The 27,138-nt window shown below is 43.9% G+C and overlaps 1 protein-coding gene across 1 annotated transcript in view; it reads left to right on the top strand.

Annotated features, from left to right (window-relative positions):
- LOC109909860 (LIM zinc-binding domain-containing Nebulette-like) overlaps window positions 1-27,138 on the top strand; it is an 85,250-nt gene that overhangs the window by 5,280 nt on the left and 52,832 nt on the right. Inside the window, exon 3 of the mRNA XM_020508924.2 lies at window positions 18,967-19,051. Within this exon, the coding sequence (XP_020364513.1) occupies window positions 18,967-19,051 (85 nt within the window). The remainder of the gene's footprint in view (window positions 1-18,966; window positions 19,052-27,138) is intronic.

Below are 27,138 nucleotides of genomic sequence, written 5' to 3'. Positions count from 1 at the left end.
GCCCCAAAAGTAGCATTTCAAATGTCATTGTTCACCACACATACAGGAGTTGACAATGCCATTTGTCATGCAGACAAGAGATATGAGGGAAACTTATGTAACTCTCTGACTAATCTTTTAGGAGAGAACCCAGAACTGAAAAGCTGTGAAAAGGCAGAGATCTGAGTATCTTTTAGAGAAGATACACTCCAGAATGTTATGCATGAATAGTTGAACAAATGAAAGCAAAGCCATTAGTTATATGTTGCATCAAAGCATATGATTTTGACCCAATTAGGTATTTGATCAAATACAGCCAAGTTGCTCTTTATTTATTTGATATTATCCCCCCAATCTCTGTCACAAAGCTTTCCTGCTGCACAAGGGGTGCATCTCAATAGTCAAGAGTCATCCTCACCTCATCTCTTTTCCTCTACTTATTAAACTAACATGCTGCTAAATGGAATATATATTATTATATATTATAACAAAGAATGAGACAGGTGAAAGCAATTTCCAGGTCATTCCATTCTAGCATCCTCCATATTGCTATACAACTATCTTTTCAGATCAGCAAAGATGAAGGAAAGGAGACGAGGAGAGAAAGCCACTTAAGACAATTGAGAAACACCTGGGGACTAAAATAAGTACCAGTGAAGTGGCTCACTTGATGGCTGAGCTCAATGATCAGAGTCTATATAATAGAGTGCTGTATCGTGTTCATTTGGATTACTGAGGCCTGAGCTCATTAAAGCAAGACCTAACGCAAAACCATCCAACAGCCCAGAAAACATCAGAGACGCAGGCTCAGCGCTTTCCTATCTGTGTGAAATTTGAGAAAACAGGTGACTAGCGAGCCATTGAAAAGGAAGGCATAGGGGCTTTGCCGCAAGGGTTTGAAAATGAGTTTTTAATCTACATATGTAGAATCTTAATTTGACCAGTTTCTCACAGCATGAAAATAATCCTGCAGTGTCAGGAAATGTGAATTATTTTGTGGATAATAATGGATTGTATTGGTTGTAACGGTTTTCTTCATCTGAAGGAGAAGCGGACCAAAATGCAGCGTGGTTTCTTTGATTCATGTTTAATAACAAAAAAAGATAAACACGAACACTACAAAACAATAAACGTGGAAAACCAAAAACAGCCCTATCTGGTACAAAACACAGAGACAGGAACAATCACCCACAAACACACAGTGAAACCCAGGCTACCTAAATATGGTTCCCAATCAGAGACAATGACTAACACCTGCCTCTGATTGAGAACCATATCAGGCCAGACATAGAAATAGACAAACAAGACATCCAACATAGAATGCCCACTCAGATCACACCCTGACCAACCAAAACATAGAAACATACAAAGCAAACTATGGCCAGGGTGTGACATTGGTTGATTATATTTTTTATTTGGGCAAATCAAGTCTGACATTTAAAAGTGGAAATTACAAACGGCAGGTAGCCAAGTGGTTAGAGCGTTGGACTAGTAACCGGAAGGTTGCAAGATTGAATCCCTGAGCTGACAAGGTAAAAAAACAAATTCTGTCGTTCTACCCCTGAACAAGGCAGTTAACCCACTGTTCCTAGGCCGTCATTGAAAATAAGAATTTGTTCTTAACTGACTTACCTAGTAAAATAAAATGTAAACATTTAGAAGCCGTTTTGAACCTTGAATACAGTAAAAGGTTGCATTTCTTGCTGTACAGGAAATTTCCTTCAACAACAGGGTGATCAAGTTAAGATACTACAACTGTATGATGAGATTTAAAATTGCAGCTTGTTTCTGATGTGAAAGATTAGTTCATTTAATGTTATGTTAATTTATTCTGCTGACCACAGGTCTAAATGTCTAAGCTAATGTCTTAAAAAGGGAGAAGGAACCGAATGTCAAACTTGCAGGTAAATCTTGCATTAATGGCAGTGAGAGTTGTTTTTATTTATGATATTTCTTCTTTTTTTTTTACCCTTTTTCTCCCCAACTTCGTGGTATCCAATTGGTACAGTCTTGACTCATTGCTGCAACTCCCGTACGGACTCGGGAGAGGTGAAGGTCGAGAGCTGTGCGTACTCCGAAACACAACCCAACCAAGCCGCACTGCTTCTTGACACAATGCCCACTTAACCCTGAAGCCAGCCGCACCAATGTGACGGAGGAAACTCTGTACACCTGGCCACCGTGCCAGTGTGCACTGTGCCCGGCCCGCCACAATGGGACAAGGACATTCCTGCCAGCCAAACCCTCCCCTAACCCGGACAACGCTGGGCTAATTGTGTGCCGCCCCATTGGTCTCCCGGTCGCGGCCGGCTGCAACAGAGCCTGGACTCAAACCCAAAATCTCTAGTGGCACAGTTAGCACTGCGATGCAGTGCCTTAGACCACTGCACCACTCGGGAGGCCCCGGCAGTAAGAGTTGTGTGTCAATGAATTAAGTAAGTGCAGATCTCACCCTCGCAAGGCTGCCGGTCCAGACGGCATCCCTAGCCGCGTCCTCAGAGCATGCCCAGACCAGCTGGCTGGTGTGTTCACGGACATATTCAATCAATCCTTATCCCAGTCTGCTGTGCCCACATGTTTGAAGATGGCCACCATTGTTCCTATTCCCAAGATAGCTTAGGTAACTGAACTAAATGACTATCGCCCCGTAGAAGTCACTTCTGTCATCATGAAGTGCTTTGAGAGACTAGTCAAGGACCATGTCACCTCCACCCTACCTGACACCCTAGACCCACTCCAATTTGATTATCGCCCCAATAGGTCCACAGACGACACAATCGCCATCACACTGCACACTGCACTATCCCATCTGGACAAGAGGAATAACCATGTAAGAATGCTGTTCATTGACTACAGTTCGGCATTTAATACCATAGTTCCCTCCAAACTCGTAATTAACCTCGAGACCCTGGGTCTCGTTCCCGCCCTATGCAACTGGGTCCTGGACTTTCTGACGGGCCTCCCCCAGGTGGTGAGGGTAGGAAACAACATCTCCACCCCACTGATCCTCAACACTGGGACCCCACAAGGGTGCGTTTTCAGCCCTCTCCTGTACTCTCTGTTCACCCATGACTTTGTGGCCATGCACGCCTCCAACTCAATCATCGAGTTTGCAGACGACACTACAGTGGTAGGCTTGATTACCAACAACGACGAGACGGCCTATAGGGAGGAGGTGAGGGGAGGGTGGTGTCAGGAAAATAACCTCTCACTCAAAATCAACAAAACAAAGGAGATGATCGTGGACTTCAGGAAACAGCAGAGGGAGCATCCCCCCATCCACATCGACGAGACAGTAGTGAAGAAGGTGGAAAGTTTTAAGTTCCTCGGCATACATATCACAGACAAACTGTAATGGTCCACCCACACAGACAGCGTGGTGAAGAAGGACAACCTCAGGAGGCTGAATAAATTTGGATTGTCACCTAAAACACTCACAAACCCTTAAAGATGCACAAACGAGAGCATCCTGTTGGGCTGTATGACCACCTGGTACGGCAACTGCTCCGCCCACAAGCTCAATGCTCTCCAGAGGGTTGTGCGTTCTGCACAACGCATCACCGGGGGGGCAAACTAACTGCCCTCCAGGACACCCACAGCACCCAATGTCACAGGAAGGCCCAAAAAGATCATCAAGCACTCGAGCCACTGCCTGTTCACCCCGCTATCATCCAGAAGGCAAGGTCAGTACAGGTGCATCAAAGCTCAGATCGAGAGACTGAAAAACAACTTCTATCTCAAGGCCATCAGACTGTTAAACAGCCATCACTAACATTGAGTGGCTGCTGCTAACATGCAGACTCAAATCTCTGGCCACTTAAATACCTTTTTTAAATCAATTTATTACATTTATCACTAGTCATTTTAAATAACGCCACAATAATGTCTACATATCCTACATTACTTATGTCAACAGTATATATTGTATTCTATACCATCTACTGCATCTTGCCTATGCCACACTGGCCATCGCTCATCCATGTATTTATATGTACATATTCTTATTCATCCCTTTACATTTGTGTGTGTAAGGTAGTGTAATGAACACGATGGGAGACAGAGAGCTGGTTTCAAGACAGGGCGCAGCAGATGTTTATTGTAAAGGATCACAGGAGGAGGCAGGTAGCTGGGTCCAGGGGCAGGCAGAAGGTCATACACAGGGGGTCCAAAAAGGCAACAGTACAGGCAGGGAAAAGGCTAGTAACGTCATCCGGGAAGCAATAGGTTGATAACAGGAAATCTGATAAAGTACAGGCAGGAAATAGGCAAAAGGCATCGTTAGTGAGGCAGGCAAAAACTATCATACACAGGAGGAATAAATTGCGGGGAAACCAGAGCTCCGAATAGAAGTGTGTCACAAAACAAACAATTCCTCACAATGATGGGGTGCAAAGAACTGAACTAAATAGTGTGTGATAATGACATACAGGTGTGTGAACAGGTGATCAGAATTACGTTACAGGTAGTCGTTCTGAATGTGTTAGATTACTTGTTAGATATTACTGCACTGTCGGAACTAGAAGCACAAGCATTTCGCTACACTCGCATTAACATCTGCTAACCATGTGTATGTGACCAATACAATTTGATTTGATTTGAAGATTTGGCCCAGAATGTCCAAGATAATGTCATGTCACCACCCTTACTGGCTACTCCAGTAGGCCTAGTAGTGTCATTTAGAATAAGCCTCTCGGCTAAACCTATATGAATAGCGAACGTCCTTCTCTGTGGCTTTCAAAGGGGAACACACTTAAATCCCATCATATAGAAAGTATATATCATATTTTTTTGTTTAATATTAATTTATTCAAATCAACAAAGTCTCAGTTAACAGTATTAGCTAAGGTGCCTTTAATGATGATGATGATGATGATGCAGTCTTAACAATGAATAGCCAACCCAGTATCACAGATTATTGTGAAATAGACATAAATTGCTTATTAGAAATTTGTGACAGGCACACGAAAATATATTTTATCGTGTGCAGTACACGATTTTGTATACAGTGAATTTCAATCACAGATAAAGACCAACTCAATAAAAGACCAATTTAATTTGACCCTTTTTAAAATAGATTTCTTAAATAATTTCCATCAGTGTAAGTGATAAGAACCCTATTTAGAACCCCCCCCCCCCTTCTCTCTCTCTCTCTCTGCAACTGCTGAGGTTGTGATGTGCTGTAAGGGAAAGGATGTACTCAGCAGGCACCAAGGGCAAGATGGATTATTCGGTGAAAGTCTTCATTTTAACCTCTTATCTCAGAGTAAATCATCTCAAAACAGCTTTTAATCACCTCGGCAGCCGTGTAGATAATAATAGGTCTCTCTGGCTCCCCAAAGCTTTTCTGTAAAGTAATTACATTCAACTGTTTTTATCCTTTTGGGTACGTTACTGTACATGGTTAGCCTCGAGAAGAGAGCCTGTCTATGCACCACAGGTTCTCATTTTATCTGTGGGAATACATGGTTTTTGAAATGGCCATAAATCTACTCTATAGATGAAGTAGGGATATTTATTCATACCCTGATGAAGGCTCTTTATCAAACAACACGGTCAAATAGAAACTCACATCAAGAAGAAATGAGTGTATGCAACTTTCTTATTCAGTTGTATAAGTGGAGGTCCTGAGATGTCTGTTTTGGGGTCATCGCCGGGATGAGATGCTGTTGTAGAACATATGGACCAGCACAGAGTAGCTATAGCTCCAGAGTAGACCTGTCCTGTCAGGGGGAATAAAGCCCAGCTTCAACAGCTCCGTTGTGGGGGAAAAGACACAGGGGCCATGGATTCACCCTTTGGGGGACACACGTTTGCTGGCTATAAGCCTGATGGGATATAATACATGTTATATGTAATGTACAGTCTACAGAGTGGCTGAGGCATAGTCCTCCCTTAGTCCATTCTATCTACTATGTACCCTATACAGTACCAGACAATGTAGGGTTTTATCACAATAGTGTTTTTTGAGCATTAGCCTGCATTCCTGCTTGGTGAAATACCCCTCAGGCAGTATAACATTCAGGAGGATTACTGTCTGTAGTGTCCACGTTTTTGTGTTGAGGTTAGTTACACGGCTGCCAGTTTAAAACCTTTTATAGCAGTGGGCTAAATCAGGGTCATGGTAGTCATAAACAAATCTACTTTCAAACAAAAGTATGCACCTCACACACATGGTTATGGGATCAAAAAAGAAGACCTGTACCATGTCAGATATAGAGTTGAGATTTGAGTTTGCACCTCAATGTTACTCTTCATATACATCACAGAAGAAAAACTGTTTGACATAGAAACACCAGATTTTCGGCGGGTTAAAAAATCAATCATATTAGAATTATAAATAGTAATAATATTATTTGTGACAAACATGAAAAATATGATTCATATTCCACCCATGAGGCAACTAGGTCATGTGACGGCAGGAAAGGGCTACAAGTCCTTGTCGATAGCTGATGAGAGGAAAGACGATGCTCTGGTCTTTCTATGCTTTTTGCAGCAACCAGCATAACGACACTTGGAGCTGACCCCATGTTTATTCCGCTTGGCTGAGCCTCACACAACTGACGAGAGGGGTTCACTTGTAAGAGGAGTAGAAAGAGAGCATCTTGAACGGGCGGAGTAAACCACACGTCCTTGGGAGGTTTTATTTCAGCCGCTGGAAGCATACAGAGGGTGACTGGTCAGGATGGATGTGAAAGTCATATTCCATACATGCGATAACAGCATTAAGATCGTAATAAGCTGTTTCAGCGTGCACAGTCACAGAACAGCCAAGAGAGAGAGAGCACAGATTTAGCCTGTTAGTGATTCAATTCATTCAGCATTGCTTAACAAGGTATGGATGATGGTTTTGGTGTACATGCATTTATTTGTGTGTGTGTGTTCAAAAATGAACATTAAGAGGGATGGCTGTCTGTCGCTTCCTCTGTTATCTCCCAGCAGGCCAAGGGAACAGGAGGTTGGAACCCCCACCCCTAGACATCAAAGCAACCATTGTTTCTCTTTCACACAGGAAAACAAAACAAAACATCCAAGAATAGGACCAACCTAGTGCTGCTGCAGACTGGGAGGGTCACCCACAGACAGCATGATAATGCCACAGTAACATTTAAACAATGTCCTCCACATCGGTCATCACAATCCGGCAGCCTCAGAGCATTGTAAATCTCTGCCGTTTCACCGGAAGGACAAAGAAACTTTCAATGTGAACAGGATGTCTCCGAGTGTGTTATTGGAAACATTGTTTGGAAATACATGGGGGTTATATTTAGGCCTGACGCGCATGTGAGAACCAAATGTTTCAGTCATGTAAACCAAGCCGTTTTGGATCGGTTTTTGTCTTACCAGGGGGGATGCAAAGACCCATTTAGCCTTTTCTCATTTACTCAGTGTTGATTTGATTTATTTATTTACCAGGGATTATGAGTGCAAGCATTGAAGTCTAAATGTATAACATTATCCGATTGAAGCGGTGCGTTTTGTGCAATTAGCTGAAACACCCCTCCAGTGCCAATTATCAACCAGAGTAATGAACTTGTAGATTATGATGCACAGTTTTTACATGTTGGAGATGAGAAATACACTGAGTATAGAAAACATTAAGAACACCCGTATGTATCAAGAATGATCCACCACCCAAAGGACATCCAGCCAACTTGACACAACTGTGGGAAGCATTGGAGTCAATGTGGGCCAGCATCCCTGTGGAAACTTTTGGACACCTTGTAGAGTCCATGCCCTGATGAATTGAGGCTGTTCTAAGGGGAAGGGGGAGACGCAAACCCAAGTTGTTGGGTTCTGGGCAGAGGTAGACAGGTTGCCCGATTTGGTTTATATCGAGTAGCAGGGTTATTCATGACTGCAGCTTGGCACTACTGCCCTCACACACACAGAGTTGAGTAATGAGTCAGCCCTGATAGATGGATGACCTCGAGACAGAGGAAAAGACAGACACTAGGAGAGAGTGACTCTGGAGTGAGCAGCACCCAGTCAACAGCAGCCCACATTGATCCAAACTCCTCTAATTATACTACACACACACACACACCTGCGTCTAGGTTTCATTTTTGTCAACCCTATCCAGCTTTTGTGCAGGTTAAGAATAGGAGGCTCATTAGGACAGTCAAATAAAATGGACTATTTTGAATGTGAAGGGAATGGCTTTCTGATACTCTCCTGGCTGGCAGCCATGTTTTTCTGCCCTGCTGAGCTGAGCAAATATTGTATTGTGTGTGGAGAGGTACAAGAGAGACTTAGAACCCCCCACCTAATCCACTCCACCCCTAACCTGCCCAATAAACTTGCTTCTAAAATAGTCCCTTTCAGGATACACTCTAATTCTCAGTGTTGAAAGAGGTGTTTGTGTGTGTGTGCCGTTGCTACGGAGACCACTTTCATCCCGATCATTCTTCACTTAGTGTTCATTTGAGAAGTATACTTTAGTTCTGAACTATCTACAACGGCAATCAACAATCAATTGTACTGTATGCCTCTTGATACAAATTCACATCTGGACCATTGATTGGGTTGGTATGTGACCCTGATAATAAGCTCTCTTTGAGGACCTTTTTACTTCCATTGTCAGGATTATCAATCAATCGTTATTTGTGACTGTTCTCCTGAAGGTCTAATGATCCATTTTGAATGTCCAGCTCTGGTTTGCAGATGTATTGCAGAGTCCAATATTGAACACTAAGCATCATACAACCTGGCTTCTAACACCATAAATAAGACCCTGGGAATAATTACATTTTAATGCCTTGTTGACTTCCACATCTGCCCTTGTGGATAAGCAATATAATGCAGGCTGCAGCACTCAGAATAATACTGTGTGTGTGTCAATTTCTGATAGAGGACATGCTACTTAGTGCATATTTGTATGGTTATATAGTAAGCAATATATCTGTGCTTAAGCCAGCATGAAATGTGTGTGTGCCCTTGTGCTTCAATTGAACTGACTAGCTGTTTCCTGGGGTGGTTAAGAAACTCTCCCACAGTAAAGGGCAGCAAGCCAAGTCATCGTATCTTTCCATACTCTGTAACCATCCCATTTCTCTGAATCTGTCCTGAGCCAACACAGTATGCATTAGACATTATTTGACACGGTCAGTTGATTGAGAACAGTTATTTTCTCTTTTTAAAGAACAACCTGGGCAACAGTCACAGTGGAGAGGAGAGGGGTGGAAGGAGACAATTGGAAGCTTGCGTTAGAATTATGATTTTGTTATTGAAATACCTCTATTATATTAAGCACATTGCTTATATTTACAATAGCCTACCTGGCTGGCATGAAAATTAACCACGGGGAAAGCATCCTCCATTCGCTATTTAAGTGCATAGATGGTATGTATTTTTTTCCCGCTGGCCCTGTTTTGATACAGGTGCATGATAATGGTCCATTCAAAATCAAAACAAATGTCACATATATGTATTATTTAGTATATGTAAAGACCAGATTAAATCAAGAATAGTCTGATGAGTGAAAATATTAGCCTATCACTTGTGAATTATATATTATCACTTGTGAATGATGCCCAGCATTAGAAACGATGCCTTTTTTTGCGACTTGTTCTAATCATAGTCACACACCTCATGTAGCCTTGCCCATAGGCCTATATGTTTTAATAAGGTTTGTATCACAACTAAAGTGGCCAAATAACTTTAAGCACATTCATCCGCTTTACAAGGGGTGTAGAGCCTGACTGCACGGTAAGCAGTACCGAAGCACCAAGTCTAGGACCAAATAGGCTCTTTAACAGCTACCCCCAAGCCATAAGACTGCTGAACAATTAATCAAATAGCCACTGGACTATTTACATTGACCCCCCCCTTCCATTTGTACACTGCTGCTACTCGCTGTTTATTATCACCCCTACCTACATGCACAAATGACCTCAACTAACCTGTACCACCGCACACTGACTCGGTACTGGTACCCCCTGTATATAGCCTCATTATTTATTTATATTTTTTATTTAACCTTTATTTCACTAGGCAAATCAGTGAAGAACAAAATCTTATTTTCAATGACAGCGGGTTAACTGCCTTGTTCAGGGGCAGAACAACCTATTTTTACCTTGTCAGCTCGGAGATTCGATCTAGCAACCTTTAGGTTACTGGCCCAACGCTCAAACCATATTAGGCTACCTGCAGTTATTGTTATGCTATTGTGTTACTTCTTATTATATTTTACTTCAATATTTTCTTAACTCTTCTTGAACTGCACTGTTGGTCAAGGGCTTGTAAGTAAGCGTTTCACAGTAAGGTCTACACTTGTTGTATTCGCCGCATGTGACAAATAAAGTTTAATTTTGTTTTTTTAAGGTGCATTATCGCCACAAAGGGAATGGCTCCATGAAATTCGAGGCATTATCAAGTGCTTGTCAAATTGTGAATGAGAGACTGATGAAGTGTGAACAGCCTGCGCAAAAAAACAAAGCAGAGCTCATGCCTTTTCAAATGCCTTTTTTCAAATCATCATTAGAGTCTCATCATGCAACCTAACAATGTATTACACATCAAAACATTAGCCCAACATTTGTAGAACAAATAAGTTACATTAATAACTCTGAATTAAGCATATAGGAGAACCTGTTTCCTTGTTAACCACACTACACAGAAGATTTGCATGTGTGCACTCCCTCAAATCATTTGGAGAAAATATCCTTTCTATTTTATTCAGCTTTGTTCAATTGTATTCTTCATACTATAAAATAATACAAAATAATGCCACGGAATTATAAGCAAATATTTTCTGCTATTGAACTAGTGTAGCCCACAGCCATTTGGCATAGCCACATCTGAACCTAACATAAGGACAACTCAGAGTATCAGAGTATGCTATTCTTTTCTTCTGAAATAGACTACATTTTCTTCATATCATGCTTGTTTAGAACTGTCTAAAGTAAATAATGGATTTATTCTGAAGGTGTAGGTTATATTACATGGATGTATTATACTTTTTAAAATGGCTTGTAAGCTATGTCTGGAAGCCAGGAGTTGCTAAATGTGGTTATGTTAATTAACGGTCAATTACGATGAGACAGTTATTTGCTTGACAATCACCTGCTGATCACCTGCTGATGACATTTTGTGACCGCCACAGCCCTAGTTGAAGCATCCCAAAACAAGGAGCAAATGTTAAATTCCTACTATGATATTTTGTATAGTGAGCATGCAGTTGATGTTGAAATCCACACCTTGCTCCCGAGACAGCGGCTATGCTGGGAGGTTTAACTACAAGTCTGGTTGGAACGTGTGGTTGGAACTGGGCACACACTGGCTGAATCAATGTTGTTTCCACGTCATTTCAATGAAATGACGTGGAATAGACGTTGAATTGACATCTGTGCCCAGTGGGTGCTGAAGTAAAAACAGTGTTACCATTGTGAGTGGATGTGCTTTGTGCTTGTATGTTGCTGTCCGTATATCCAGTTTGTTCCTTCAACAGAGGTGATTTGTGCTCAGCTGCAATCCAGACTATTTTGTTGTGCCAACACGTATTTCTTTGTCTCCATTCTGCTCCAATAAAGCAATATTACCACCAGATGGGGAGAAAACAGACATTGTCAGAACCTCAAAGTAGATGAAAACGAGGGACTTCACATTTCAGGAGGCTTTTTAGTGTTCTTTTAATGGTGTAGTCCAGGGATAAACAGCTTATTGTAGGCCTACCTCTCATTTTTATTCTGGTTGAGGAAGAGGTACCTTGGCTGCTGAATGAGTGTATGACATCCCACAGAGTGGGCCTTTGTTTCAGGGGATTGGGTTGCACCACCCGAACAAAGTGTCCAGAGTTGCCAATGGAGACTGGGGCCACTGAAGTGTAACTCTAGGCCTGGAGAGGGGGAGGTAGAGACAGAGCCCACTCTCTCACACACACACACACACTGCCCCTCTCTCCTCTCCCCAGGGCTTTTAGCTAAACTAGCCCAAGAGACGGTAACCAAAGCCCCACATGAAACCTTTCTCTGAGCCTCTGCTCCTGTGACAGAGAGAGAATGCTTGTTTTGAAGGTACTCTAGCTACAAGTTCGGTTTTCCGGAATAGTTCCACTTGGGCCAAGTTGTTTACTGTGGTTTACCTGTCTTTCTTGCCATCTTCTAGATGCCCAGTGGCAGGGCTATTCAACTCCAACTGAGGGGCCAAACCTTTCTTGTCAGGGACTTATTCAGACCTGGGACACCAACTGGTGGTAGAAAAGAGAGCCAGTAGAATGTTGACCCTCCAGGCCTGGAGTTGAATAGCCAGGGATGGAACAATACTGAATTTTCATGCGCAGTACCAGTGGTGCAAATGGTATGGGAATAGAAGATGAGTCAGAGATACACTTCCTGGTCCTCTTGTTCCTGCTCCTCCCCCTATATTGTTTAGCATTGTTTACAGGAAGTAATTGCTGTGGGGATAGTGAGGCTACATACCGACATACTATTGGCATCACCCCAAAAAAAGTGACAAAGCCTGGGGTGTTTCATTACAACACAAGTTGGCTCTTGCTGAGTGAGTGTTCTGTGCGGTCGTTAAGGTCATACTTAGGTCATTTGATCATGTGATCAGAGGGGTCTAGAATTTTAGACAGGTAGCCGGACAACACATCCACGTTGAGGAAGGCACATCCATCAAATTCTATATTGTGTAAGACGGAAAAACACAAAAAAGGATTGTTATGTGGCTACTTTGAAGAATCTCAAAATGATTCCATATGTATTATTTCATAGTTTTGATGTCGTCACTATTATTCTACAATGTACTGTAATATCGGCAGCATCACCCTTTGAGAGAGATGGCAGGGAATGAGACTGAAAGAGAGTGGGAAGGAGCACCCCTCAAAACATCTAGAGCTCCGGTTGAAAAGAGTGGTCAAACTGAGCAGCTGAATATCCTCCGATCTTGCTAAAAAACCTTGCCATCTGTCCAACACTGCACACTGTAGCGTCCAGAGTCTGAATGAGTGAGATTCTGGATCCAGGGAGATAAAATAGTCAGTTGTAGTCGGCCCCGTAGTCCTGCAGCCAGGGGGGAATTCTCAGGTGAACTGTTAGAAGTGTTCCACAACAGCAAGCTCTCTTCAGCTGTCGAACTGAATAACAAACGGTAGTCTTTTTTATGATGAATAATGTCAAAGGTATATTGTTTCCCTGGTGCTTCAAAATGAAACGTATCGGTATGTAAGGTCCTGACTAGAATAGCCAGTAGAATGCTGAGCTTTATGACCGACGTCATTCTAGATATCTGTCGGCTGCTGCACTCTGCTTCTGTTTAAGTCGGCACACAATCAAGCCAGTGATCTTATATCAGTGATTTCTGTTATATACTGAAAAAATCAATAAACGCAAACATGTAAAGTGTTGGTCCCATGTTTCATGAGCTGAGATCCCAGGAATGTTCCATATGCACAAAAAGCTTATTTCTCAAAAATGTTGTGCACAAATGTATTTACATCCCTGTTAGTGGTTATTTCTCATTTGCCAAGATAATCCATCCACCTGACAGGTGTGGCATATCAAGAAGCTGATTAAACAACATGATCATTACACAAGTTCACCTTGTGCTGGGGATAATAAAAGGTCACTCTAAAATTTCTCTGCAATTTCTCTGCACTCTGCAATTTTGTCACACAACACAATGCCACTGTCATGCCCTGATCTGTTTCACCTGTTTTTGTGCTTGTCTCGACCCCCCTCCAGGTGTCGCCCATCTTCCCCATTATCCCTTGTGTATTTCAAATCAAATCAAATTTATTTATATAGCCCTTCGTACATCAGCTGATATCTCAAAGTGCTGTACAGAAACCCAGCCTAAAACCCCAAACAGCAAGCAATGCAGGTGTGGAAGCACGGTGGCTAGGAAAAAACTCCCTAGAAAGGCCAAAACCTAGGAAGAAACCTAGAGAGGAACCAGGCTATGTGGGGTGGCCAGTCCTCTTCATATTCCTGTGTTCTCTGTTTTGTATGTTGCCAGTTCGTCTTGTTTGTCAAGCTTACCAGCGTTCATCCTGTCAGCTCCTGCCTTTTCCCCTGCCTCTCTCTTTCTTGTCTTCCTGGTTTTTGACCCTTGCCTGTCCTGACCTTGTACCCACTCGTCTGACCAATCTGCCTGTCCCTGACCCTGAGCCTGCCGTCCTGTACCTTTGCTCCCCCTCTGGGTTACTGAACTCTGCCTGTCCCTGAGTCTGCCTGCTGTCCGGTACCTTTGCGCCCCCTCTGGGTCACTGAACTCTCCCTGACCCTGAGCCTGCCTGCCTTGACCTGTCGTTTGCCTGACCCTGGTGTTACAATAAACATTGTTACTTCACACGGTCTGCACTTGGGTCTTACCTTGATTCCTGATAGCCACAGATGTTTTGAGGGAGTGTGCAATTGGCATGCTGACTGTCCAACAGAGCTGTTGCCAGATAATTTAATGTTAATTTCTTTACCATAAGCCGCCTCCAACATTGTTTTAGAGGATTTGGCAGTACGTCCAACCGGCCTCACAACCGCAGACCACGTGTAACCACACCAGCCCAGGACCTACACATCCGGCTTCTTCACCTGTGCAATATTTGTGACCAGCCACTTGGACAGATGATGAAACTGAGGAGTATATTATTCTGTAATAAAGCCCTTTTGTTGGAGAAAAACAAATTCTGATTGGCTGGGCCTGGCTCCCCAGTGGGCCTGGCTCCCTTCCATTGGCACCCTCGCTGCTCCCCTGCCCAGTCATGTGAAATCCTAATTAATTAATTTAAATGTACTAATTTCCTAATATGAACTGCAACTCAGTAAAATCATTGAAATTGTTGCATGTTGTGTTTATATTTTTGTCCAGTATATTTGACTCTGTCGTCACAAGACTTTTAGTTGATCATATCTATTTATCTCTTGAGTTTCTGAGATCAGGGCGTGTCAGTAGAGTTTGTAGTCATGGTGAATGCCAGAAATGAAAACATGCTGATGATCATGATGCAGGTGGGTTTTTTAAACTTTGTGTTCTGAAGATTCTGCATCTTTTTCATTTCCCTCCTGAGATAATCTTGCCTTGCCTGCGTACAATATGCACACACAACAGTGTTGCTTGGTATGTCCTTGAATCAGAGTTAATCTGTGTTTCTCTGAAACTGGCATTTGCCAGGGTAGGGAGGCCCGTGACAAATATTTGCACCGGGTTCCATGTTATTAGCTCCACCCCTGTGTTCTATACACGTTTTATCATTTTCTCTCTCTCTCTCTGTCGCTCTGTCGCTCTGTCTCTCTCTTTTTCTCTCTCGGTTGCTCTGTCTCTCTCTGTCTCTCTGTCGCTCTGTCTCTCACTTTTTCTCTCTCTGTTGCTCTGTCTCTCTCTCTCTCTGTCTCTCTCTGTCTCTCTCTCTGTCGCTCTGTCTCTCACTTTTTCTCTCTCGGTTGCTCTGTCTCTCTCTCTCTGTCTCTCTCTGTCTCTCTCTCTGTCGCTCTGTCTCTCTCTTTTTCTCTCTCGGTTGCTCTGTCTCTCTCTCTCTGTCTCTCTCTGTCTCTCTGTCGCTCTTTCTCTCACTTTTTCTCTCTCGGTTGCTCTGTCTCTCTCTCTCTGTCTCTCTCTGTCTCTCTCTCTGTCGCTCTGTCTCTCTCTTTTTCTCTCTCTCTCTCTCTCTCTCTCCATCCCTCTCTCTCGTTCTCTCTCTCTCTCTCTCTCTCTGTCGCTCTGTCTCTCTCTTTTTCTCTCTCGGTTGCTCTGTCTCTCTTTCTCTGCCTACTAATCTCCCTCAGTCATCTACAACAATCAACTAATCGCTCTCACTATCTGTCCCTCTCTTCCCGTTCTACCTCTACCTCTACCACCCCATCCCCAACCAGTTCCCCCTGACATCCTCATTCACAGCACGACCAGGTCCCCAACCAGTTCCCCCTGACATCCTCATTCACAGCACGACCAGGTGCTCAACCAGCTCCCCCTGACATCCTCATTCACAGCACGACCAGGTGCTCAACCAGTTCCCCCTGTCATCCTCATTTACAGCACAAACAGGTGCTCAACCAGCTCCCCCTGACATCCTCATTTACAGCACGACCAGGCGCTCAACCAGTTCCCCCTGACATCCTCATTTACAGCACGACCAGGCGCTCAACCAGTTCCCCCTGACATCCTCATTCACAGCACGACCAGGTGCTCAACCAGCTCCCCCTGACATCCTCATTCACAGCACGACCAGGTGCTCAACCAGCTCCCCCTGACATCCTCATTCACAGCACGACCAGGTGCTCAACCAGTTCCCCCTGACATCCTCATTTACAGCACGACCAGGTGCTCAACCAGTTCCCCCTGACATCCTCATTCACAACACTACCAGGTGCTCAACCAGTTCCCCCTGACATCCTCATTCACAACACGACCAGGTGCTCAACCAGTTCCCCCTGACATCCTCATTCACAACACTACCAGGTGCTCAACCAGCTCCCCCTGACATCCTCATTCACAACACTACCAGGTGCTCAACCAGCTCCCCCTGACATCCTCATTCACAACACTACCAAGTGCTCAACCAGCTCCCCCTGACATCCTCATTCACAACACTACCAGGTGCTCAACCAGCTCCCCCTGACATCCTCATTCACAACACTACCAAGTGCTCAACCAGCTCCCCCTGACATCCTCATTCACAGCACGACCAGGTGCTCAACCAGCTCCCCCTGACATCCTCATTCACAGCACGACCAGGTGCTCAACCAGCTCCCCCTGACATCCTCATTCACAGCACGACCAGGTGCTCAACCAGTTCCCCCTGACATCCTCATTTACAGCACGACCAGGTGCTCAACCAGTTCCCCCTGACATCCTCATTCACAACACTACCAGGTGCTCAACCAGCTCCCCCTGACATCCTCATTCACAACACTACCAGGTGCTCAACCAGCTCCCCCTGACATCCTCATTCACAGCACTACCAGGTGCTCAACCAGCTCCCCCTGACATCCTTATTCACAACACTACCAGGTGCTCAACCAGCTCCCCCTGACATCCTCATTCACAACACTACCAGGTGCTCAACCAGCTCCCCCTGACATCCTCATTCACAACACTACCAGGTGCTCAACCAGTTCCCCCTGACATCCTCATTCACAACACTACCAGGTGCTCAACCAGCTCCCCCTGACATCCTCATTCACAACACTACCAGGTGCTCAACCAGCTCCCCCTGACATCCTCATTCACAACACTACCAGGTGCTCAACCAGCTCCCCCTGACATCCTCATTCACAACACTACCAGGTGCTCAACCAGCTCCCCCTGACATCCTCATTCACAACACTACCATGTGCTCAACCAGCTCCCCCTGACATCCTCATTCACAGCACGACCAGGTGCTCAACCAGCTCCCCCTGACATCCTCATTCACAACACTACCAGGTGCTCAACCAGCTCCCCCTGACATCCTCATTCACAGCACTACCAGGTGCTCAACCAGCTCCCCCTGACATCCTCATTCACAGCACTACCAGGTGCTCAACCAGCTCCCCCTGACATCCTCATTTACAGCACGACCAGGTGCTCAACCAGTTCCCCCTGACATCCTCATTCACAACACTACCAGGTGCTCAACCAGCTCCCCCTGACATCCTCATTCACAGCACTACCAGGTGCTCAACCAGCTCCCCCTGACATCCTCATTCACAACACTACCAGGTGCTCAACCAGCTCCCCCTGACATCCTCATTCACAACACTACCAGGTGCTCAACCAGCTCCCCCTGACATCCTCATTCACAGCACGACCAGGTGCTCAACCAGCTCCCCCTGACATCCTCATTCACAACACTACCAGGTGCTCAACCAGCTCCCCCTGACATCCTCATTCACAACACTACCAGGTGCTCAACCAGCTCCCCCTGACATCCTCATTCACAGCACGACCAGGTGCTCAACCAGCTCCCCCTGACATCCTCATTCACAACACTACCAGGTGCTCAACCAGCTCCCCCTGACATCCTCATTCACAACACTACCAGGTGCTCAACCAGCTCCCCATGACATCCTCATTCACAGCACTACCAGGTGCTCAACCAGCTCCCCCTGACATCCTCATTCACAACACTACCAGGTGCTCAACCAGCTCCCCCTGACATCCTCATTCACAACACTACCAGGTGCTCAACCAGCTCCCCCTGACATCCTCATTACATTTGCATTATACATTTGTTTTAAAATAATCTTTATTCAACCAATTTGCACTTTACATAGACCAACTAAAACATTTTAATGAACCAAACTTGCAATCTTGAAGTGCAAGAAGACTGATATTTTGTGCGTGTGTGCGTGTGTGTGTGTGTGTGTAGTTTGCTTAGTTGAGTTGTCTTTCCATAATTCATATCAAAAGGTTGTGGGAAGAACCTATAGTGTTTCCCAGGAAACAGGGATATGTTTGTCACTGTTGTTCAATTCATTCAATGACTCCTTTGTCAATGCTGTCTGTTTTATAAGATAAACGTCATTGGGTCATAGCTGAACTTTCCTGAGGTTTTGTTTAGTCCTTTTCAATAGGCCATTGTTTTAGGAAGTTTCATCGGCACCTATTACGTTCCATTCCCATTCTGTGCCCATTCTGTTCTCAAAACAGCGCTGGGGGGGGGGGTTGTTCCATGGGAGCATTTTTGATAATTGTTTCTAAAAGTTGGCCATATGCCAATAGGACTCAGTTGTTGTCATTTCTTGGTCTGACAAGCTATAGATTATTGTGAATAACCCAAATGTAAGAGACACCCTTGCACTCGATAGTGCAAGGGTGCCTTAACTCTTGGAAATCAATTCGGTGACTTCCTACTTGAATATCAGGACGGTAAACATTAAATTGTCTCCATTCTTTGCCATTAGATTATAAGAGTGACTAATGTATGCAGAGGTGAGGAAAAGTCTTATCTTAGCAGTCATTTGTTTTCATTTAGCTTCTTTTGGTGTTGCTCTTACTTTTCAGGGCTGTATGATCCACTTCTGTAAAAAACTAATGATGACGATGATACAATGACTCTCTCTCTCACTCCAGGCATTACCCGAAGCAGTCCTTCACCATTGTGACTGACACCCCAGAGAACCTGAGGCTGAGACATCAGAGTGAGTTACAGAGCCAGGTGAGATTCCCTGCATTTTGGTACATGTCGTCAAATGCACAACACTTTTGAGGGTGGATACATTGTGTAATAATGAAGGAACTAAGATCCAGACTTTGTCATCACAGAAGTATAATATGTACAGGTGTAGGATCTTAATTTGATCACTCTCTTGTTCCTGAGAATGTTCTTGCAGAGTAGCTTGGTATTTACATAAATTCACTGAAAACCCACACTAACACACAGTTATACTAACAGTATTTAACTTTTCATGTAGCCTACATTTAACCACCGATTAAGAAACATTATGCACTAAACATTCAAATCCTGTTGTGCTATGACAACATAGGTCAAAATAGATCCTACATCTGTAGCCACACCAGTGAAAAGCCACACCTATGTTTTGTTCCTTTGTTATCCCTCCCTTCCTCCTTGTATTTGGCAGTCAGAGCCCACATTACCTGTACAGGGACATGCAGCCAGTGCCCATCTGTCAGAGATACACACACACACACACGCACACACACACCACACCACACACCACACACAGCACACACACACACACACGCACACACACACCACACACCGCACACACACCACACAACACACCACACACAGCACACACACACCACACCACACCAAACCACACCACACACGCACACACACACCACAGCACACACACACACACCGCACACACACCACACGCACACACACACACACACACACACACACACACACACACACACCACACCACACACAGCACACACACACACACAGGGTGTCCACATGCTGGGCCCCTGGGCAGCACACAGCCTAGTGCAGGAGACAGGAACGTCAAAGAGAGTGAGGAGTAGGAGTGCTGCATAGAGGAGGAGAGCTCACTCACAGAATCTGTTTGGTTTGCTTTACCCTGAATCTCTGGTGTACAGAGAGCTGTATATCTTTCATTCTACAGTCATATACACTGTGCCTGGATCCACAGATAGATAGCTTTACATTTATTCATTCACCTTTAAGTTTCATCACTGATCACAAACAAGGCTCTCAGCGATTCCTCTGTAATGATTAGTCTTCTGACTGTCAGAATCATCAAGGCACTCTCATCATCCTCTTCACACAGACTAAGGGATTGTATCACTTTTATTAATCATCAGCTGCTTTCATTTCCCCACTCTCATATGGGCTCGTATTCATAGCTGCTGATCAAATGATGTAATCTATAGCTGCAGATGATGATTGTTAGTTACTAATATGTACACAAACTGAAGAAAACACACACATCCAGGTAATATTTAGCAGGTACTGGAGTTACATATATATATTACATAAACATATAAATACAAATGAAAAGGCTGCACACTGCTGTTCATGCTCCCATATGATTTTATTGATACAACGTTTCGGCCCTTAGGTTTTCATAATTGATTTATATAATGGGTGGGTCTCATCCTGAATGCTGATTGGTTAAAACCACATTCCAGCCGGTGTCTATTCCACAAGTTACCACCAACTAAATCTATGATGTTAAAATGCCTATTTACTCTGTTCCATCTGACTGAGCAATCCACGTTCTCATCAGCCCAGCCAGGCAAGTTATAAACTTGATCTCCACTATAAAAAGCATCTAGACATTATCTCACATTTCTTTTAGACTAACATTTAGTTTTCAACAGCAGAGATTTGTATAAACCTTGTTGTCTGTCTCTTCGACATTTGCAACATTGTTTCAATATTCAAATTCGATCTCCAGCTGTCCCATAGTAATGCACATATCGGGACGAGACAGACAGGCAATCAGCGTTTCTCATCCAGTCGAAATCATGAATCAGCATAATTGTTATGGATATATACAAAGAAATGTCAATAAAAAAAATATAGAACAAAACGTGCAGCTAGTTTGCAGTCTTTCCAACTTCGGTTTGAAGTGATTGTGTTAGCTGTGTTGTTGGCTAGCTCTCGACCAACAGTGTCCTGACGAGAGAGCACATTTTCAATGCCAGGTGAAACCACGCATCATTAGATCATTGTTATGGATGTGTCCAAATAAATGTCACTAGAAAACAGCAAATGGAGCTACTTGTAACGCTCGTCTTCTTCCTCCTCTGAGGAGTAGGAGAGATCGAATCCAATGCGCAGCGTGGTAAGTGTTCATAGCTTTTAATGACGTACTAGAACACTGAACAAAACAATAAATAACAAACGAACAGTCCCGTAAGGTGAAAGACAAAAAAGTATGGTTCTCAATCAGGGACAACGATTGACAGCTGCCTCTGTTTGAGAACCATACCAGGCCAAACACAGAAATCCCAAATCATAGAAAAAAGATCATAGATAACCCACCTAACTCACGCCCTGACCATACTTAAAACAAAGACATAACAAAATAACTAAGGTCAGAACGTGTCACTGCTGTTGTTATTCTGGCTGCACTTTGACATGACTGTAAGTTAGCCGTAGTAGGCTAGCTAGCAAGCAAGGGATAAGAGCGATGCCAGCCAGTATGGCAATGGAACATTTAGAACGAACGACTGGCTCAATCCGTAGATACAGATCAAAAAGACTGAACAACTGGGTCGCGACTCTGGCAACCAAACCGATAGAACGAACGACCACCCGGCTTGGTTAGCAACCCTAGATTTGTGTCGGGACTATATTTTGTGGAAGGACAAAATAGTTTGAATAAATTAATCAAAAAACGTTTTTAATGAAAATATGTAAATCATTGGTAACCTGTTGTATAAAAGTGATAATGCCCTCGAAGCCGGTGCTTGGAGAATATATTGGATATATTGGCACAACACCGTTATCACTTAAATGGATGCCGAAACATTGTGTCAATTAAATAACCTGGGAGCATACGTTTTACTGTTTTACTAATATGTGTCATTTAGCAGAGGCTTTTATCCTAAGAGTCTTATAGTGCCTGCATACATTTTCGTATAGGTGGCCCAGAGGGAATCTAACCCACAATCCTGACGTTGCAATTACCATGCATCTGAGCCATACACAGCCCCTTCACTGTTTGTCAACATTCATCCAACTTTATCAGTGGATCAGGGTTTACAATGTGCTGTGCACACACACATACACACACTGTGTGGATGGGATAATAACACCTTGTCTCTGCTTCGCACACAAGCAATTCATTCTTTGACCTGTTTTTCGGAGCACATTCTCAATGGCAGCGGCACGTCAGTAATGAGGTCATTTAAGCTTGAGGTAACTCATCTGAGGGGCCAATAGGGTCTCTGGCTCCGCTGGAGATTTCCCTGAGTAACGTATGGCTCTATTTACATTGCCTCAAAGTGTAAAGAGAGATGATCATGTTGAAAATCAAAAGTTGTTGAAGAAAGGAGTATCTCTTTTTATCCTTCTGCTTCTAGCTATAGATGGGCATACTGGATACACGTCTAGTCTTATACATCACGTTCTAATCTTTTAATGTCGTTTCTAACTACGCCAACCTTTGTCGCTGGATACACCTGTTTCTTTCTCTGTTTAAAGGATAACGGAATTATGACAGGATAGGAGTAGGAGTAGGGAGACAGAGTAGAGGGAGCACGAAGTGCGTAGGGCTCACAGGGGATCGAACCAGGATCCCCACTACAATATTGTGAGAGACCGTCTACAATCAATCATCTTCTACCAATAGGTTTCTCAACCTTCATTTGGTAACAAAAATGTGGTATAATATTTGCTGTATCTTGGGCCTACATTAGAACATCAGACAGCCCATTAAGGGCGGGTTGGGAGATTATGTAGTATAGAGGACATTGTCAGAACAAGTTTTTGTCTTCTATGTCAGGGGGACAGTCATACAGCACTCACTCCCTCTAAGCTGGACTCTCTAGGTGTCTCCGTTAGCTGACTGTTAGCTTTTAGCCTGAAATAAGTTGGGCTCTTTGGGTGTGACCGTTAGCTGACGGTTAGCGTTTAGCCTGAAATAAGATAGGCTCTCTGGGTGTGACCGCTAGCTGAAAAAAATTCACCAAAACAGCCTGTCCTGTGGTGCATCACTGAGGCCAAGCTTCCTGCCATCCATGACCTCTATACCAGGCGGTGTCAGAAGAAGGCCCTAAAAATTGCCACAGACTTCAGCCACCCTACTCATAGACTGTTCTCTCTGCTATCGTACGGCAAGTGGTGCTGGAGCACCAAAAGGCTCCTTAACAGCTTCTACCCCCCCAGTTCATCAAATGGCTGCCCGGACTATTTGCATTTATTTTACACTGCTGCTACTTGCTGTTATTATCTATGCATAGTCACTTTAACACTTCTTACTGTACATGTACACTACCGTTCAAAAGTTTGGGGTCATTTAGAAATGTCCTTGTTTTTGAAAGAAAAACACATTTTTGGTCCATTAAAATAACATCAAATTTATCAGAAAGACAGTGTAGACATTGGTAATGTTGTAAATGACTATTGTAGCTGGAAACGGCAGATAAAAAAAAAAGAGTAGTCATTTACAACAATGTCTACAGTGTATTTCTGATCAATTCAATATTATTTTAATGGACAAAAATGTAGATTTTCTTAAAAAAATAAGGACATTTCAAAGTCACCCCAAACTTTTGAACGGTAGTGTACAAATTACCTAAATTACCTCAATGAACCTGTACCTCTGCACATTTACTCAATACCGGTACCGATGTATATATAGCCTCGTTATTGTTATTTTATTGCTTAACTTTTTCTACTTTATTTGGTGAATATTTTTTTAACCCTTATTTTTCATAAAAATGCATTGTTGGTTAATTACGGGCTTGTCAGTAATCTTGGGGCGGCAGGGTAGCCTAGTGGTTAGAGCGTTGAACTAGTAACCGCAAGGTTGCAAGTTCAAATCCCCAAGCTGACAAGGTACAAATCTGTCGTTCTGCCCCTGAACAAGGCAGTTATCCCACTGTTCCTAGGCCGTCATTTGAAAATAAGAATTTGTTCTTAACTGACTTATTTTTTTTAAATCACGGTTTGGCCTGTTTTATTCGGTGTGTGTGATAAATACGATTTGATTTATTTATTGGCTTACTGGAGGGGAGGGACAGAAGGACTCACACACACACACACACACACACACACACACACACACACACACACACACACACACACACACACACACACACACACACACACACAGAGAGAGAGAGAGATCCACTAAGTCATTTCCTAAAGGAGTCAAGCTATTGTCACAGACCAGGGAGAGGGGCATCACACACTCACACACACACACATACACACACATACACACACACACACACACTAGTACGTGAAATACAGATGCCTATCAATCACTCCAGTCTCTCACTTTCAGAACTAGCTCTTGCACGTTGAGTGTTCATCTGTCATTGATTCATCTTCATGTGTGTTTTGTCCAATGAGTGTGTCTGTTAAATACGCTCGTTTCTCTCTCCATGTGAGAGAGGAGACACTGTTCTGGCATCGTGCCTGGTGCACTTTCAGCTTTTGTCCGTTAACTGGCCGAGGACAATACTCCCTCTCTGTCCCCTAGCTGGATGAGTGACCCTGACACAGTCACTGAGCTCATATTTGCCCCTGCTCATATTGTCTGGCGGCCAAGCACCCCCCACAATGGCTGTGTAGACCACTCTGTGTGACCAGACGATCTGAAATGCTAGGAGTCAGAGAAACCATGTGAGGTAGCCATCCACCCCTCTAAAATCAGCCCACAATTCTTTGCAAACCCAGTCAGTGTTACCAACTTATACTGATCCCAGTCCATAAAACCAACCGAGCGCGTCCTCAGTGTAAAACAGCATCCTCTGTGGAGAGAAGCATCCTCAGTGGAGAGCAGCATCCTCAGTGTAAAACAGCATCCTCTGTGGAGAGAAGCATCCTCAGTGGAGAGCAGCATCCACAGTGTAAAACAGCATCCTCTGTGGAGAGCAGCATCCACAGTGTAAATCAGCATCCTCTGTGGAGAGCAGCATCCTCTGTGGAGAGCAGCATCCTCAGCAGCCATGTCTTTGTTTGTTATTGCTGTCTCTATCGGTGTTGTCCACAGTTGCAGTAATAAAAGGGACCGTTATTACCCATCATTGGCATTTACCGGCCAGTGTCGGGTAATAACGGCCTCTTTCTCTCTTCCTCCCTCCCTCCCTCTCTCTCATTCTCTCTTTCTCCCTCCCTCTCTCTCATTCTCTCTTTCTCCCTCCCTCTCTCTCTTTCTCTCTTTCTCCCTCCCTCTCTCTCTTTCTCTCTTCCTCCCTCCCTCTCTCTCTTTCTCTCTTCCTCCCTCCCTCTCTCTCAATTCAATTCACAGGGCTTTATTGACATGGGAAACATATTTTTACATTGCCAAAGCAAGTGAAATTGATAATAAACAAAAGTGAAATAAACAATATAAAATTAACAGCAAACATTATACTCACAACAGTTCCATTTCAAATGTCATATTATATCTATATGCAGTGTTGTAACAATGTGCAAATAGTTGAAGTACAAAAGGGAAAATAAATAAACATAAATATGGTTTGTATTTACAATGGGGTTTGTTCTTCACTGTTTGCCCTTTTATTGTGGCAACAGGTCACAAATCTTGCTACTGTGATGGCACACTGTGGTATTTTCACCCAATAAATAATTATTTATGGGTTTGTGTAATCTAAAGGAAATAAACTCAGCAACAACAAAAAAATTCCTCTCACTGTCAACTGCGTTTATTTTCATCAAACTTAACGTGTAAATATTTGTATGAACATAGCAAGATTCAACAACTGAGACATAAACTGAACACGTTCCACAGACATGTGACTAACAGAAATGGAATCATGTGTCCCTGAACAAAGTGGGGTCAAAATCAAAAGTAACAGTCAGTATCTGGTGTGGCCACCAGCTGCATTAAGTACCGCAGTGCATTTCCTCCTTATGGACTGCACCAGATTTGGCAGTTCTTGCTGTGCGATGTTACCCCACTCTTCCACCAAGGCACCTGCAAGTTCCTGGACATTTCTGGGGGGAATGGCTCTAGCCCTCACCCTCCAATCCAACAGGTCCCACCCAGACGTGCTCAATGGGATTGAGATCCGGGTTCTTCGCTGGCCATGGCAGAACACTGATATTCCTGTCTTGCAGGAAATCACGCACATAACGAGTAGTATGGCTGGTAGCATTGTCATGCTGGAGGGTCATGTCAGGATGAGCCTGCAGGAAGGGTACCACATGAGGGAGGAGGATGTCTTCCCTGTAAGGCACAGCGTTGAGATTGCCTGCAATGACAACAAGCTCAGTCCGATGATGCTGTGACACACCGCCCCAGACCATGACGGACCCTCCACCTCCAAATTGATCCTGCTCCAGAGTACAGGCCTCGGTGTAAGGCTCATTCCTTCGACAATAAACGCGAATCCGACCATCGCCCCTGGTGAGACAAAAACATTAAACGTCAGTAAAGAGCACTTTTTGCCAGTCCTGTCTAGTCCAGCGACGGTGGGATTGTGCCCATAGGACCTGCCTTACAACAGGCCTACAAGCCCTCAGTCCAGCCTCTCTCAGCCTATTGCGGACAGTCTGAGCACTGATGGAGGGATTGTGCGTTCCTGGTGTAACTCAGTTGTTGTTACCCTCCTGTACTTGTCCCACAGGTGTGATGTTCGGGTCTCATAGTACGGACATGGCAATTTATTGCCCTGGCCACATCTGCAGTCCTCATGCCTCCTTGCAGCATGCCTAAGGCATGTTCATGCAGATGAGCAGGGACCCTGGTCATCTTTCTTTTGGTGTTTTCAGTAGAAAGGCCTCTTTAGTGTCCTAAGTTTTCATAACTGTGACCTTAATTGCCTGCTGTCTGTAAGCTGTTAGTATCTTAACAACCGTTCCACTGGTGCATGTACATTAATTGTTTATGGTTCATTGAACAATCATGGGAAACAGTGTTTAAAACCTTTACAATGAAGATCTGTGAAGTTATTTTGACATTTTTACAAGTTATCTTTGAAAGACAGGGTCCTGAAAAAGGGACGTTTTCTTTTACTGAGTTTGTGTCTCTGATATGGTCATACATTTGGCAGGAGGTTAGGAAGTGCAGCTCAGTTTCCACCTCATTTTGTGGGCAGTGTGCACATAGCCTGTCTTCTCTTGAGATCCAGGTC

This window comes from Oncorhynchus kisutch, linkage group LG18, assembly GCF_002021735.2.
Source record: "Oncorhynchus kisutch isolate 150728-3 linkage group LG18, Okis_V2, whole genome shotgun sequence".
Taxonomy (NCBI): domain Eukaryota; kingdom Metazoa; phylum Chordata; class Actinopteri; order Salmoniformes; family Salmonidae; genus Oncorhynchus; species Oncorhynchus kisutch.
Note: the sequence above shows the minus strand (reverse complement) of the source record. Positions and strands in the feature narration are given on the sequence as shown.